Source organism: Apteryx mantelli, chromosome 3 (genome assembly GCF_036417845.1).
Source record: "Apteryx mantelli isolate bAptMan1 chromosome 3, bAptMan1.hap1, whole genome shotgun sequence".
Taxonomy (NCBI): Eukaryota; Metazoa; Chordata; class Aves; order Apterygiformes; family Apterygidae; genus Apteryx; species Apteryx mantelli.
The window spans coordinates 8,217,087-8,230,998 of NC_089980.1; the positions used below are offsets into that span (position 1 = coordinate 8,217,087).

General features: G+C 43.8%; 1 protein-coding gene across 3 annotated transcripts; it reads right to left on the reverse strand.

Annotated features, from left to right (window-relative positions):
* Nucleotides 1-4,645: 4,645 nt before the first annotated feature.
* POLR3F (RNA polymerase III subunit F) lies at nt 4,646-13,511 on the reverse strand. 3 transcript variants are annotated; one of them, XM_067292630.1, is made up of 9 exons: nt 13,400-13,511; nt 12,988-13,105; nt 10,846-10,913; nt 9,752-9,819; nt 8,872-8,984; nt 7,928-8,071; nt 7,287-7,358; nt 6,335-6,526; nt 4,646-5,969 (listed from the first exon to the last, which is right to left on the reverse strand). In XM_067292630.1, exons 1-9 carry the CDS (start codon nt 13,453-13,455, stop codon nt 5,892-5,894), a joined length of 909 nt encoding a protein of 302 aa, XP_067148731.1. In that variant the 5' UTR covers nt 13,456-13,511; the 3' UTR covers nt 4,646-5,891. The 3 variants fall into 3 exon arrangements, with proteins under 3 accessions (XP_067148731.1, XP_067148730.1, XP_067148732.1); XM_067292629.1 differs by having other exon boundaries at nt 7,251-7,358; XM_067292631.1 differs by lacking the exon at nt 7,287-7,358.
* Nucleotides 13,512-13,912: the final 401 nt, after the last annotated feature.

Genomic DNA, 13,912 nt, shown 5'->3' on the forward strand with positions numbered 1-13,912 from the left:
GCCCTCTGCTGGAAACGCGAGTCCGCCCTTGTTCTTCTCTCCACGGCCCTGCGGGCGACGCCACAAAAATCGGACCCCAGATTCAAAAACCTTGCCGCCTCTACCAGCGGCGAGCGCCTGGCCGCCTGTGAGAAACACACACGCTTTTTCACGTTGCGGCGTGATCTGCTGAGTGTTTTCTGTCTCACTTGCGTATCTCTTTTGGGCTGCAGGAGAGAGGAAAGCAGCCTGAAAGTTGTGTTGTCACTCCTACGTCAGTGAGGCTCCTTGCCCCGTAAAAAGGCACCGTTAGCTGTAAAACTCACCTTTGCTTTGCTCTCCACAAACTTGGTCGATGCTGTATATTCAGCTGTAGGGAGCTATTTGTCATAGGGGAAGAGAATATTGGCACGAAAATAACCGGAGGCTTGAGGCAAGTGCAAGCCTGAGCAAGCAGGGATTTGTCAGCAAAGAAGAAACCCCGCACAGACACTACTAATAGAATGAATCAGGAGTAACTCAGATTTCTGGGAATTTTTAAAGTGTGCCTGCTCACCTGGGAGAACTTCTACCTCCTGCAGTGTGCTTTCACACTTGCTAAAGCCTCTTCATACTTACAGTAACTGTAACGCGTCACTGAATTTATTTAACATTTTACTCTGGCTTCCTTATGCTCAAGCGTCTAAAAATTGATGGCTTGAAAAGGACCAACGTAACATTTGCCTAATTTGGTTTGCTCAGAACTTGCACCCTTTGACAGCACTTGTCTTCTTCCATTCAGATACCATGTTTCCAGTATTTACTTCAAAATATGCCTGACCCAGGTTATCTGGATTTTCCCCCCATGCTATTCCCAGAAAATAGGTGTGAGCCTGCTTTACCCTTTATGGCTGGCTTGAGGCAATAGTGTTTCCCTGCTCCATGAGGAAGTCCCCAGCCTGCAAGGAAAACCTGGCCCAGTTGCTCAGACTCTCTGATCAGGAGTGATCTGGGGATGCTGATGTGACTGGTGTATCTGGAAATGAAAAAAATGCTTCCTGTGACTGTGTGATACCAATGTGACTAAATCTGACCTGAGAAACTTCTGTGCCCAGATGAGCTAAAACACACCTGGGAACTGTGGGAAGGAAGACTTCAACAGATCCTGGTAGCAGGAGAGGATCGAATCAAACTGCCCTCGGACTTCTGTGTAGTTTGGATCCACGGATGGTTCTTTCCTTCCCTGGAAAGGGCAGCAAGAAGCGGTTGACAGAGTTGGGGCAGAACTGCACAAATACACAGATAGGGGCCGTATTCAGAACACCAAATTCCACAAACTGATTGGCATTAACTAGGGAATACTTGAGGAAGCTGCTTAAACCGGGAGCCAGTCCTCCTCTCCAGGGTGTAAAAGGTGTATTTGCTACTGAAGCAGCTAACACTGGAGAGCAGCATTCCAAGGCCAGACTGCTGCCTGAGCTGAGCATTAATTTTGCCTTCCCAGCGTTCTGACATGGGGCAAGCTGCACGCGCTCCAGTAGGTAGGATTAAATTTGCTTGTGCAAAAGCTGAACGTGAGCAAAAAGATCACAGAAATCCCATGGGAAGAAAAAAGAAAAGAATGCTACCTATGCTTAAAGTATATAAAATTTAAACTACTCAATTGTTTATGGTCTCAGCCCCAGGACTCTTCTCTCCAAGCAATATCAGTAAGAAGCCAAGCAAATGTGCTCTTCTGGACTTACTAGTTTGGCCTTCATTTTACATCTTCCTCATGTATTGCCATGTTTCAAAAGCAAAGCACAGTGCCTTACTGAGATGCAGGGCTTCAGGCCATACTCTGCCCATCCTGTTAGCATTAGATTAACCAAAACATTGAGCAACTATTGTGAATTTGCAAGAGCAGCAAAATCATAGAGCCCTGTATTTCTATTACAAACCACCAATAATGAAAGCAAAAGCTTTCCTATTCTTGAATTTACCTGGAACAATCACAGGCGTGCTCTAAAAGTAGGTAAGCAGGGGAGAGGGAAAACACAGGCCAGTACATAAGGTCCCAGTTGTTTTGTATTTAACACCCAAAGAGGAATACTTTGAGCATAGCTTCCCCTCCTCTCCACCCCCGGGATCTCCTGAAAACCGCACAAAGTGCAATAATTAACTTTGTCAGGGAACAAGAGAGCAGTTTCAACAAGAACTTTGACATCATCCACAGAAGGTGCTCACCACACCTTTCTGTCCCCTCCAGACCGTAGGCTGAGACAGGTTCAGCACAGCGAAGGGCCTGGCCGCCCATTTCTCATAGCTAGAAATGCCGCCGTAGTTTTGTCTGCGAAGCAAAACAAAGTGGTGGCCTGTGTGCTGCAGAGGACAACCCTGTTTGTGGAGGACAGCCCGGGGGAGGAAGTGCTTGGCAGCAACTGGAGACTCGCTGTCCCCATTCACCCCCAAAAAACTACTCTGCACCTCGAGGCAGAACAGGAAACTAAGCAGGATTTACAAGTTTTTGGGCTCTTCCTCCTGAAGCCTCATAGTAGCAGTAGCCATACCAAGATCAGGCAGAAGATGGCACTCGAACAGCACCACATGAACAACCATCACACTTAACACCTCCAACAGAAGTGAGAGTTAAAACCAGAGTAAATTAAAAAAAAAAAAAAATCAAAACCAGGAGAGGAAAAAAAAAAGCCAGTGAACCACAGGGTAAACGTTTTCACTATCAAAGCTTCAAGTTTGTCATTAATGTTAACGTTTTAAACTTTGGACTGTAAAGACTAGAAGTGTTAAACAGGATCTGCTAGCTGTACTCTGTTTCAGTTCACAACACAGCCTGGTACTGTAGTTAATGTTTCTCTCAGAAACAAAAGCAATCTTGCATTTGATTTCATGTGAAAATAGCATTTGGGGGTGTGACTGCCTCCGACTTGCCTTTGGACTGTTGATTACCATTAATTAATGAACCTTTCAGAATGGCCTGGTGAGTTTACAAAAGGGACTGCACAACCCAGGGCTTGTAATAGGAATGAATTCTCTGACCCAGGAGGTCCCTGCTGGTCCTATAACGGCTGAACTGTGACCTCTTGCCTGAGGCTCACATAAAGAAATGAACAGACTGAGCTTCTAATATAAAGGAGACGGCTTTGTCAAGTAGAAAAGAAAACTGAAGGAAGTCAAGGAGGAAAGGAGAATAAAGAATTTATATTACCTTTTAGCATTCATTCTCTCTTTTTAAGAGAATTACAGAGGCTAATAGGTTAACCAAGTTCATGAAGAACCTGAATGATAGAAAGATCATTCCTCTATTTCATTTACAGATAGCTCAATATAGTCATACTGATACACATTGTCAATATATTTATTTTTAAATATGTTTCATTTTCATGGAGAGGAAAGTGAAATTGCTTTACTTTTCTCCATAGGCACATTTTTTCCAAACTTGAGAAGTCATGCTACAGCTGCAATGCTAGGAAGCTGCAGGGACCACAGAGGTTGGATCATGTTGGGTAAGTCACCAGATAAACCCAATACAAATGAGGCATGATCGAAAGAGCTTAATAAACCAGCTATCCACTTCCTAAACCTGTTCACTGACCACAAGCTCCCTCTCCTTTTTCTTACTGCAAGCGAATATAGTCATACTGATACGGTGACGCTCCTGCATATTTAAGAGGTGTTGCTTCCCTGGAAGCCATCTTCTAGTTGAAGTCGAGCATAAACAGCTTGTTATCTCTGCAGCAGCAGGATTGTGTTAGGTCCTCTCTGAAAACAGTAAGGCAAAGACAATCCCAGCCCCACACCTCGATGAAAGTTATCTTCGGCAACCTAACAGATGCCTGAAGGCCTTCCTCGGGCTTCCATGTGCCGAGTGGACAAAGGAGGCAGAGGAGAAACAAACATCTCACACTTTCACCCCCACTTTTTTTTCTTTTTACAACTCTTCTGCCTCTCCAGATGGAGATGTGCACCCATGTCACTCAAAAGGCAACACTGCAACAGAAGAAAGGGCAGGCTCTGGGTGTACCCACTAGTTAATACCATGTTATCAAACCCACTCCATGGACATGCCAGCTTATCAGTCTTAGTTGTTTGCTCCAGTCTGAGACAACATGCTTAGCTGCTGCCAAACAAGGAGGCAATCTAATTCCGGGCCAGTATTGAAATAACTGATATCAAGTCTCCCACCCCAACTAGGTAAACTGTCCTCCAAAATCTCTTTCTGTCAGCCAACTGTTTACTATTCAGGGTGAGATTACCTAGCATGCTGTTAACTCAGTTGCAGAGGTGTTTGACCACTACCCCTTCTAACACAGGAGCTGGCTTGTGTCCAGCAGAGCTTATTTCCAGACAGGGAATTTTGCAAATAGCAAGGTACAACGGGTCCACTGTTGTGCTTGATCCAATAATTGTTTCCCAGCCCCGAGAGGATACTATGAAGATACTGAGTAGTTGCATACAGAGCCAGCTTGGATTCATCAAGTTTGAGCTGAGCCATAACTGTACTGGAATGAAGCTGGTTCTGCAAAGTTCATGCCCTGGCTGCTAGTACCTCATCCCAGCCCTCTTATTCTGGATGGTGGAGAGCTGACTGTGCCATATATGCACAATATTTCCATTTATGAGAAAGGAGCTGACTTTTTCCAAGTGGTTCCTTGATTATAGGTTAAGGAAGAGTTGAAGTAGCCTAACGCAGTTGGTGCAAAAGTCTATTTATTTCCCAAGTAGGATTTGAACTTACATTTCAAAGGGCAGTATCACACCTTTACACTACCCAGAGGGTATCCACAGTCCTAGTAAACTAGAAAAAGCTGTTTTCAGAACAAATCTGTGTCCCAGCATGCCTTGGGACACCATCAAGGACAGCAGGCTCATGACAACAACACACTCTAGAAGTTATCACCAGTCACCACTCCAGAGTCACACAGAGAAGGAGCCAAGAGGTTCTGTTTAAAAGAAACAAGAATTGGCTCTACACCACAGGAAGAAAAGATGGTGCTTTTTGATGATATGCCAATATCATGCCCTTCTGAGATCACAAACCAAGACCGGAGACCATATTTATGTATGAGTAGCTGTCATTGGCAACTTTTAAAACCCTGAGAACATTTCCCTTGTACCTGTAGAACCAGGCCACATTTTCTATTCTGAAAATGCACCTTTCCAGGATCCTTCTATTTAGGATTTCTGCTGACATATCTACTCATACAGTGAAGCTGCCAGAGCACATCCATCACATGATGATCCTCTCGCTGTCAGATGAAGGAATTATTAACAGACTCATCAGCAGACAGCAGCAGCAATGGAGAATATGAAACACAGACGTACATGAGAATAATCAAACGGCGTTTTAAGGATAAATTAGCAGGTAAGAAAGATGATAAAGAATCAGTGAGTGCTGTTTGATGTATTTAGGATCTTTATCGCATCAGATTCTTCGTTTCCAATTAGATGGTTGCACACAGGAGAACAGTGTCAGTTTTAAGACTTAAGTCATTAGCTGATCAGAAAAATGTCGCAAATAAGAGTTGACAATAGTGAGATCCCAAACTTTGCTTTCAGACTAATACCACTGGCAGGAGCTTATTTCCTCTCATTCAGAATAACTGCCTGCAGAGTACTAGACATAATCCTTGGAAGTGATTCATCACAACCCAGCTGTTCTCTGGCGCTTTTTAAGTCAACAAGCCAGTGTGTTTGTGCAAGAGTGGATCGATATTTCCACTTCAGCCCCGGTCTCTAGTGCTGCCTTGTTTTTCAGTCTGCTGTCAGGACTGCTCACACAATTGATGTATTGCTGCTTTATGTATAATTAAAAACAATGTAACTCCATGTCCTAGAGTCACTCACAAATTTAAAAGTCCACTGACAAAAAGCAAGCTGCTTTGTCACCTTGGCAGTAAAGAATCGATCCAGTTTATAGTTCTTTTTTTTCCACTTTAAAACTCCAGCCACTCTGTCATATAAATACAGTTTGATGGAGAAATCTCACCACCTTCATGGCAATCATCAAAAACCTAAGAAAAAAGAAAGTACTGTGTCAGTAGTGTAATTATATGCAGCAAGCACAGTCTAATTGAAAGCAACACGCTCTCAACATTTTCTGCTCTTTCCCCAGTAGGAAAGCAGCAGTTTTGGCCTAACACACAAAGTGCAGGGAAGAGACAGCACAGCAGTGGGCAACATCCTGGCCTAAACTAAAGCATCTGCCTCCTATACCTTAACTAAGGCATCTGTGATGATACTCATGAGCGTAGCTGGCTTAAAAACCCATGGGGATCACTCACAGGCATAAGTTTGGTATTAACTGGCTGTGTACTTGCAGGATTGTATTCAGTATTTGGATGCATCCACCTATTCATACACAAAGCTAGTAACTTACAGGGCAGAGTCCACAGGGTGTCCTGACTAATCCAGTGGGTTGTATGAGAGGACTAACAGCTCTGTACAACTTCATCTGTCCATCCACACTGCCTACTGTGCCTTCCTTTGCAGCAATAATAGTCATTTCCACTTTTCCATCGTATATTAGCGTATTTAAAATGGTTTCAATGTCTTCCATTGACAACTCTACCTAAGAATCAATTTGAAAGAAAAATACAGGAAAAAAATGAATGTCAGTAAACTCCTGCAAGGAAGAAACAAAAGCAAACACTATGAATGACAAATCCTTAGAGTTCTAACCTAGCCCAGATATAGGTACAGCTCCCACTGGGTACTTTATGGGGTTGTGCAGATACAAACAGAAAAAAACAAATGCCTCTTTCCTCCCAAGCACTTTTGGATTACACTAGCCCTGGTTCCCCCCAAAAATCTTCCCTATGCTCCTCAAGTGTCTGCAACATCCTAGCATGATATATTTCAAGTTTAATGGGAAACTAATTGTGGAAGAAGAAAAGGCAGACAACTGAAATTGCATCAGTTTGACAGTGACCAATAATTGACGTTTTATTTTTCTAAAACTACTTGAAGCAAAGAGGCAAACTTGAGAGAAATTATAAAATATCCTACTTGAGATTATTAAAGTGAAACTGATTCCAGTTCCCATCAGCAAGGATGTGGATACCAATTCTCTTAAACAACTTTGAAAATCCACGTGTACAATTATCCTGGAATCCCATGCAGCACCACTCACTCCCCTCAAAAAGCAATAAAGCAGCAAAGCCCACCACCTACACTAACAGCAGGTTTCTACAGTACTTATCAGACCCACACCAAGTTAGTATTTGAAGGACCCAACTCCTGGAGTTAGTCATGCACTCGTGATTTTGAGAGTAGCAAGATGAATCTATTCTGACCTTACTGATACCCAATTCACAGATGTATTTCCACACCTCATGGGAAGAGGCAAACGAGCTGTTCCTCTGTATCATGGGGTTCTGTTTGCTCTCTCGAGCTGCTTCTGCCTGGGAAAAGGCAAAGATGAGTTACAGTCAGTACTCATCATCAAGAGCATCTTTCTAGGTATACACGGTCCACTTTCAGGCAGACTGAAGTATCAAAGTGGATTTCCAAACCATTTCTGGGACATAGTTTTAAATGTTAAATAAAAACACATGTCCTTAAGACTGATGTCCATGAGATAATGCAGTGCGTAGCCAAAAATAATTTTACACTAAGTATGGTCTGACTAGGGCCATCTACCCTCTCATAAATGTGGAGCTGTGAGGGGAAAACCGTGACTTTTGCTAGTTTTTTTGGTCCTGTGTTTGTTGCTGCCTAACTCATCATTGAGCCTTGGAGATGGAAAGCTTCATTCCCTGTAAAGGGTGCTAAAGATGCATTTATTAAAATGCAACATCACCACACTTGCTGTGGCAGACAAGTAAAAATCCAGCACAGATTTGCTGATCCAGTTATAACAACAGCCACTTTATGAAAAACACTATGGAAAACCTTTTCTGTCAAGAATTTTATAAGGAAAACTATTACTTGGACAAAGCAAATGGAAGATGAATTTAATAGTGGCACTCACCTTACTCTGTAGAAATTTAAAGCACTGTTGATTTAACACCTCGACAAATTCAGACTCAAAGTCTTGGTCACTGTACCAAGCCCCCCCAGTCACTGACCGGTCAGGCTGTAGGTTATAAAGCATATACACCTTCTTCTTTGATGCCTGTAAAAGAAAAGTGCACAGCTTTTAATAGCTGAAAAAATTCTATCTGAGAGGAACATTTAAGAAAAGGAGCTGGAGAAGAGAGAATTCATTTGTCCTAAACTGTGTGGAGGAAGGGTGGTATAAGGGTGGTGAAAAGGAAGATCCAGAAACAAAAAAAAGAGAATAAGGTATAAAATCAGTTAGGTAACAACAGAGGGCAGCATCTGCCGACAGCAGGAGCACAGATGCCTACGGATGCAGAGAGGCTGACCTGCGGACCCAGGCCCCCTGGGATGCCAGAGGGAAACCCTTCAGGCAACCCCCGGGACTCTCCATTAGGTCTGTGTCTTAAAGACTGGGTGTGGGAGGGTAGAGAAAAGGGTGACAGAATTGCAACTTCTTATCAAGTGGTGTGAGAGGCTAGTGAAGGGTGACAGAACTGTAATAATAGTTGCGTGTAACAAAGAATTATGAGTACTAGAACTGCAATTTGATAATAATGGTGTGTAATTACCAATGGTGTGAAGAGTGACAGAACTGGATATAAATAATGTGTTTATGAGTTAATCAGTTCATTACGCAGTTAATCAGTTTATTAGTAACATGTTGATTATTTAATAAACATTACAGTTTCTTCTATCCGTTACAACTCAAGCCTGCATTCTAAAGGGGAGAGTCGAACCTTGGGGCATAGTCAAAGGTGGATGTAGAACCCATGTTTCTCTGCCCCCAGTACCCTGCCCAAACATGCAGTGTGCAGCAAACACTTCAAATGGTTAAAAAAAAGAAAAAAAAAAAAACACACATAGATTACTCACCGCTACAGATTTAACTGCTTTAATTAGTTTCTTACTTTCCAAGTTTTTCAGTATCTTGTTGATCTCTGTTAAAGGCAGATTACTTTTGTATCTAATGTCCCTGCTCCAAATACCTGTTTAAAAACAGAGAAGTGAATGGAAATGAATACAAGCAGAAACTGTTCATTTCTGTAATTCATTGCAATCCAAAAAAAAAAAAAAAAAAAAAAAAAAAATCACATTACAACATTGCTCAACTTGCAGTGCATTCCTGATCCTATCACTCCCTGCAGTTGCCGGGGAAAAAAAAAAAAAAAAAAAGAAAAAAAAAAACCCTGTCCTTTACCCCTCCTCTGAGAGCTCTTACATGTAGACCTCATTTCACTGCTAACAGGAATGCACCACAGAAAAGTTCTTGCACTTTTAAATAACAAGTTTTTGCTTCAACAGAAACATTACCATCAGTTCTACCTGCCATCTCTCAAGCACAGTGTGCAAAAGGCGGCTGGGACAGCCTAGTTACTAGTAGTGGTTTCTGCTGGCAGTACACCTGTGAAATCTGATAGGGATATAACATTTTCTTTAAAGTAGTGAGTCTGCTGCACAGATTCCTCAGGTGACAGCCCATATATAAATCTCATAAGTCATGTTCCAAAACTTTTGAAAAAGTCTGCAAAAAAGTCAGCCAGGACAGGTTGTTGTTCTATGCAGAAACATGTCTTTTTTTTTTCCCTTGTCTTTTTTTTAAAGTAGGCACATGGAACATTAGCCACAGTCCTGTTGAGGGCATTCTAGTTTTTATATTTGTATTGTTTGGACAATTATTTAAAACATTGGACAGAAACAGTTCCATAAATAAATAGAGTTGGTACCATTCACAAATACAGTTTAAATAAACTACCTTTGTTGCCTGCATCTTCTATAATTTGGTAAACCAGCTTCTCTTGATTGTCAGAGCCTTTCATTTTACTGTGAAAATAGGACAGACATTAGGATTTTTTGAAAAGTCCATAAGGCCTGAAAGAATTTGGATTTGTTTTAAACTGAAAACAAGTACTATGGAAAAAATACAATGCATAAATGAAAAAAAAAAAACCAATAACACTACACAATGAGCCACCTATTGGCAAATACAATACATGACACTGTAAACCTCTGGATCAAGCCAAGCTTGCCAGCGAGAAGCCATGATAAAAAGAAAAGCGCACGCTATGAAAGAAAAGTGATTAATTAGCAGGAGTCACTCAACTTGTTTTTTGTCATAATAACGGGGAATTCAGAGTCACATACTAGCACAACCACGGAAGATCAAACAGTACAGAGCATAATTTGGAATAAACACTCTCTACAAGGCATGTCTACAAAGGGATAGTGGAGCGCTCCCAAATCAGAATATTGATTTTTTCATTGATCTGAGAAAGCCTGAATTCAGCAATCTTTTTCTAAACTGTTTGAAAGAGGGCGAGGTGCCTGCATACTAAGGATAAGCTTGGAGAATATTCCTTCCTAGAAGTAAATCTAGGCATCTCCTACTCAAATTTACACAGGCATCACAAAATATGGTTTAAAGGTAAATTTTAATGAACAAAATAAAGGGCACGAGCAGCAGATCAAGTGGTCTCCTGGAACAGCTACAAATACGAAAGCCAATCCTGAAACCTAAGCAATGCCACAGAACCACAGTTTGCAGACCGTACTTCAACTGGATTTCACTTGAGCATACAAATTTGTTTGCAGAGATCACGTTGCCGGATCAGGAACTCTGCTAGCAAGCCAGAGCTCTAGCTCCATAGTAACCTCTGTTCAGTAGAAAGCATTATACCTAAAACAGTTTTCAGGATCAGCTCAGGGCAATTAAGTGTACCCTCCTGGCATGAGCAATTACAGTCTGTAGCAGCCATCAGCCCAGTGAAGATGGGAGTGTCTTCTCAGCAGTGCAGCACATGAAATACAGAATTGTGCTCCAGACATTTATGCAAAAAATATGAGGCTTACCTTGCATTTTGAGACTCTTTGATTCTATATAGGAGACCTGCATTGCTCCTGAGAAGGTCCAGTTGCCCCTAGGAGAGATAGGCACAGGGTATTTATTTTCCTTCAAGTAGCATGTTTCAGAATATGGCAAGAATCTTCTAAACTATTTATAAAGTATGAAGCCTTATTTAATGTCAACTGCATGAAGAAAAGGAAAACTAACATTTCCAACCACTAGAAACAATACACTCAAGGATGTTTTTCCCTGCGAGTATCCATTTATCCTCAGCTATTAGAAATAATAAATACAGTTCCAGCCTCTTCCCACATCATCTATGCACTTCCTAGCTTTCACCAGCGTACAAAGGACATCAAGCTCTTGTATGCCTTTCTCTTGCTTTCCACCAAAATGCTCATTTGTATGACCATCCAGAAATCAAGTTAGAGCTCTGCTGAACAACAGATTTGAAAAATTCTGATTTCCAGTAGCAAAGCTCTTTTTTTTTTTTTTTTTTTAAACACAAAATAAAGATCACAGGGAAACTGCCAGTCAGGACTGCCAATAACTCTCAGAGGCAAGTTACTGGCATCTTTCACACACAAGATGTGTCCTATTCTTGACTTCCAACTGAGCCAGGCAATTTCTTATCTCCTGCTTTGAAGGAAGAGCCAAGCAATTAGACAAGCCCAAGAACATAAATGCATATATGAGCACAAGCTTAATATTCACTCCTTCACTGTTAGCTAATCCATTCCCCATAGTTACAGCCTTATTTCTTATAGATTTGCATTATGTGGTTGATTGGAGCTCACACCTCAAGATGAGCCCACTCGATGCTTTTCCACAGGTGAAGTACTTACGGCTTATCTCATATGAAGTCCCTGATGCTTATTAAGGCTTAGTTCTCACTGCAGTTCTTCCCATGCTTAATGTGCTTACCGGATCTCTCCCCCGACTCCCAAGGTGTCTATTTAAAATAAGTTCTAGAGGCTTAACTATCAGTGAAGCCTCCCTGTGAAATTTGGCCAACCTACTGAAAAGCTGTTGAAAACAAGCTCTTATCCATTGTGCTTATAAACCTCATATCTATAAGCAGAAAGATGAAAGAGAGACAGATTAGATTAGTTCCAGCACCATGCACTGTGGTCCACTTGAAGTTCTGCTTATGAAGAGGAAAAAAAAAAAAATCAAGCAAACAAACAAAAAAAACACAAAAAGAAACTTGCTCAATTTGAACACTTTCTACCACCCCTCTTTCCCAGAGGGCGAGTGCCCCTTCTTTGCACCACCCACTCCACCCAGTCTGTTTTCTCTCCTGACTCCACTTGCCTATGAAGCAGCTACCTAAGGAACTGAAAGGAATCCTGATCTTTAAGACCTTGAACATTTAGCTGATATTCAAGTTTATGCCACATAGAACCAAGACTCCATAGCTTCTATCTATTCCTGAACATGTGGCAGAAGTAGCTGGCTGTGATCCTCACTCTTATCTGAAGCTGGGTCCTGATAAAATAAAGGGAAATGTCCCCTGAGATGTGGGAAATTTCTGAGTTACAAAAATCCTTCAAGATGTTTCACCTGCTTGTTTGTCATTAGAGTAATCCACACTCCTGCGATTTTGTGAGGGGTTTGGCAAAGGGCTTCACGTGCAATAGCACAGGCTAACATCCATTCTTTTGTTTCTAGCTAACTCATTCCCCACCATTAACAGGCTTTGTCATTATCACCTGCGTCTGCCTGTCTTCTCACCTGGTGAACCACTGCAACTACATCTGCACTCAGGACTGTTATGTTACACTACAGTATCACATTCTACTTTGCATGCAAACTAATATACAGGGAAAAGGACCACAGAATTCTAGACACGTGTAAGTCACTCTTGAGAAAAACATTAGAAACAAATGTGGAACTTCTCAGTGGCAGTCTCTTAAACCTAGAAATTCATGTGAATTTGCACATTCATGTTAAGCTTGGATTACAGAATAGAAACTGTAAGGTTTGAGATATGTTTTAATTGGTTATGGCAACTTTGAGTGCCTTACATCACTAAACCCAAAGAAAATTTGCTAGCCCTGCCTGACAGGTTTCTAGGACGCAGCACACGTGTAGGAAGAGCGCACCGGCTCGGCTACAGTAAGCGGTGGAAGCCGAGACGGCCCTACCATTGAGAGCAGCCTGTTGATCGCCATGGCTCGCTGCTGGGCTTCCATGTGAGGCATGTCATTTTGGATCACCTGGTCTGTGATGCCGTGAGGGAACTGATGGCACAGTTCAATGATCCTGGGGAGGAGAAAAGGCAAAGCAGGTTCTGCCGCAGCGCAAACCAAAGGCGTGAAGTTACTGTAACCACGCGGGGAGGGAGGGAAAGGAACGAGGTTTCACGAGGACGGAGAAGGGCACCGGGGGGTGGCGGTGGTCTGCGACAACCTGGCCCCATCCCTCGTCGCGCCCCAGCGCCGGCACGACACCCGGGCCTCGACCGGCGGACCCGCGTCCCGGGCCTCGACCGGCGCCCCGAGCGCCGCCACCTCCCCCCCTCTCCCCTCCGCGAGGCCGGCCGGGCCCAGGCCGCACCTGTTCTCTATGTCCACGGGGTCGGGAACCTCCGGCTTCACCTTCACCTCCGCCATGGCGGCGGCGGCGGCACCGGCACCAGGACCCGCCGCCTCGCCGGGCCGCGGCGCGCCAGCGGGCGCGCGGAGGTGACGTCAGAGCGGCGCGCCGCAGGAAGGCGCCGGTTGCCGGGCAACGGGACGCGGACCAATCGGCGGCGGCGGCGGCGGCGGGAGGGGAGAGGGCGAGGGGCGCGGCCGGGCCGGCGGCGTCTGTGGTAACGGGCGCGAGGAGGGACGGGGCGCGAGCGGGGGCGCGGGGCGGCAGAGCGGGGATCGTGTGGGGAGGGCGGGGCGGTATAGCGGGGATCGAGCCGGGAGGACAGGGGCGGTATAGCGGGATGGAGCGGGAGGGGAGGGGCTGCCTGGCAGGGACAGAGCGGAGTGGGCAGGGGCTGTATAGCGGGATCCTGTGGGGTGGGCAGGGGCTGCGTGGCAGGGATCGAGTGGGGAGGGCAGGGGCTGCGTGGCAGGG

Bases quoted from the DNA above. Each gene is read 5' to 3' on its own strand.
- POLR3F (XM_067292629.1), bottom strand. From the start codon at position 13,455: ATGGCGGAGGTGAAGGTGAAGCCGGAGGTTCCCGACCCCGTGGACATA. The intron at 7,359-7,927 runs GTGAGTGCCACT...GCCTTTTCCCAG, and splicing joins TTAAATTTCTACAGAGTAAG to GCAGAAGCAGCTCGAGAGAG. The intron at 6,527-7,250 runs GTCAGAATAGAT...ATTGATTCTTAG, and splicing joins GTGAATTGGGTATCAGTAAG to GTAGAGTTGTCAATGGAAGA.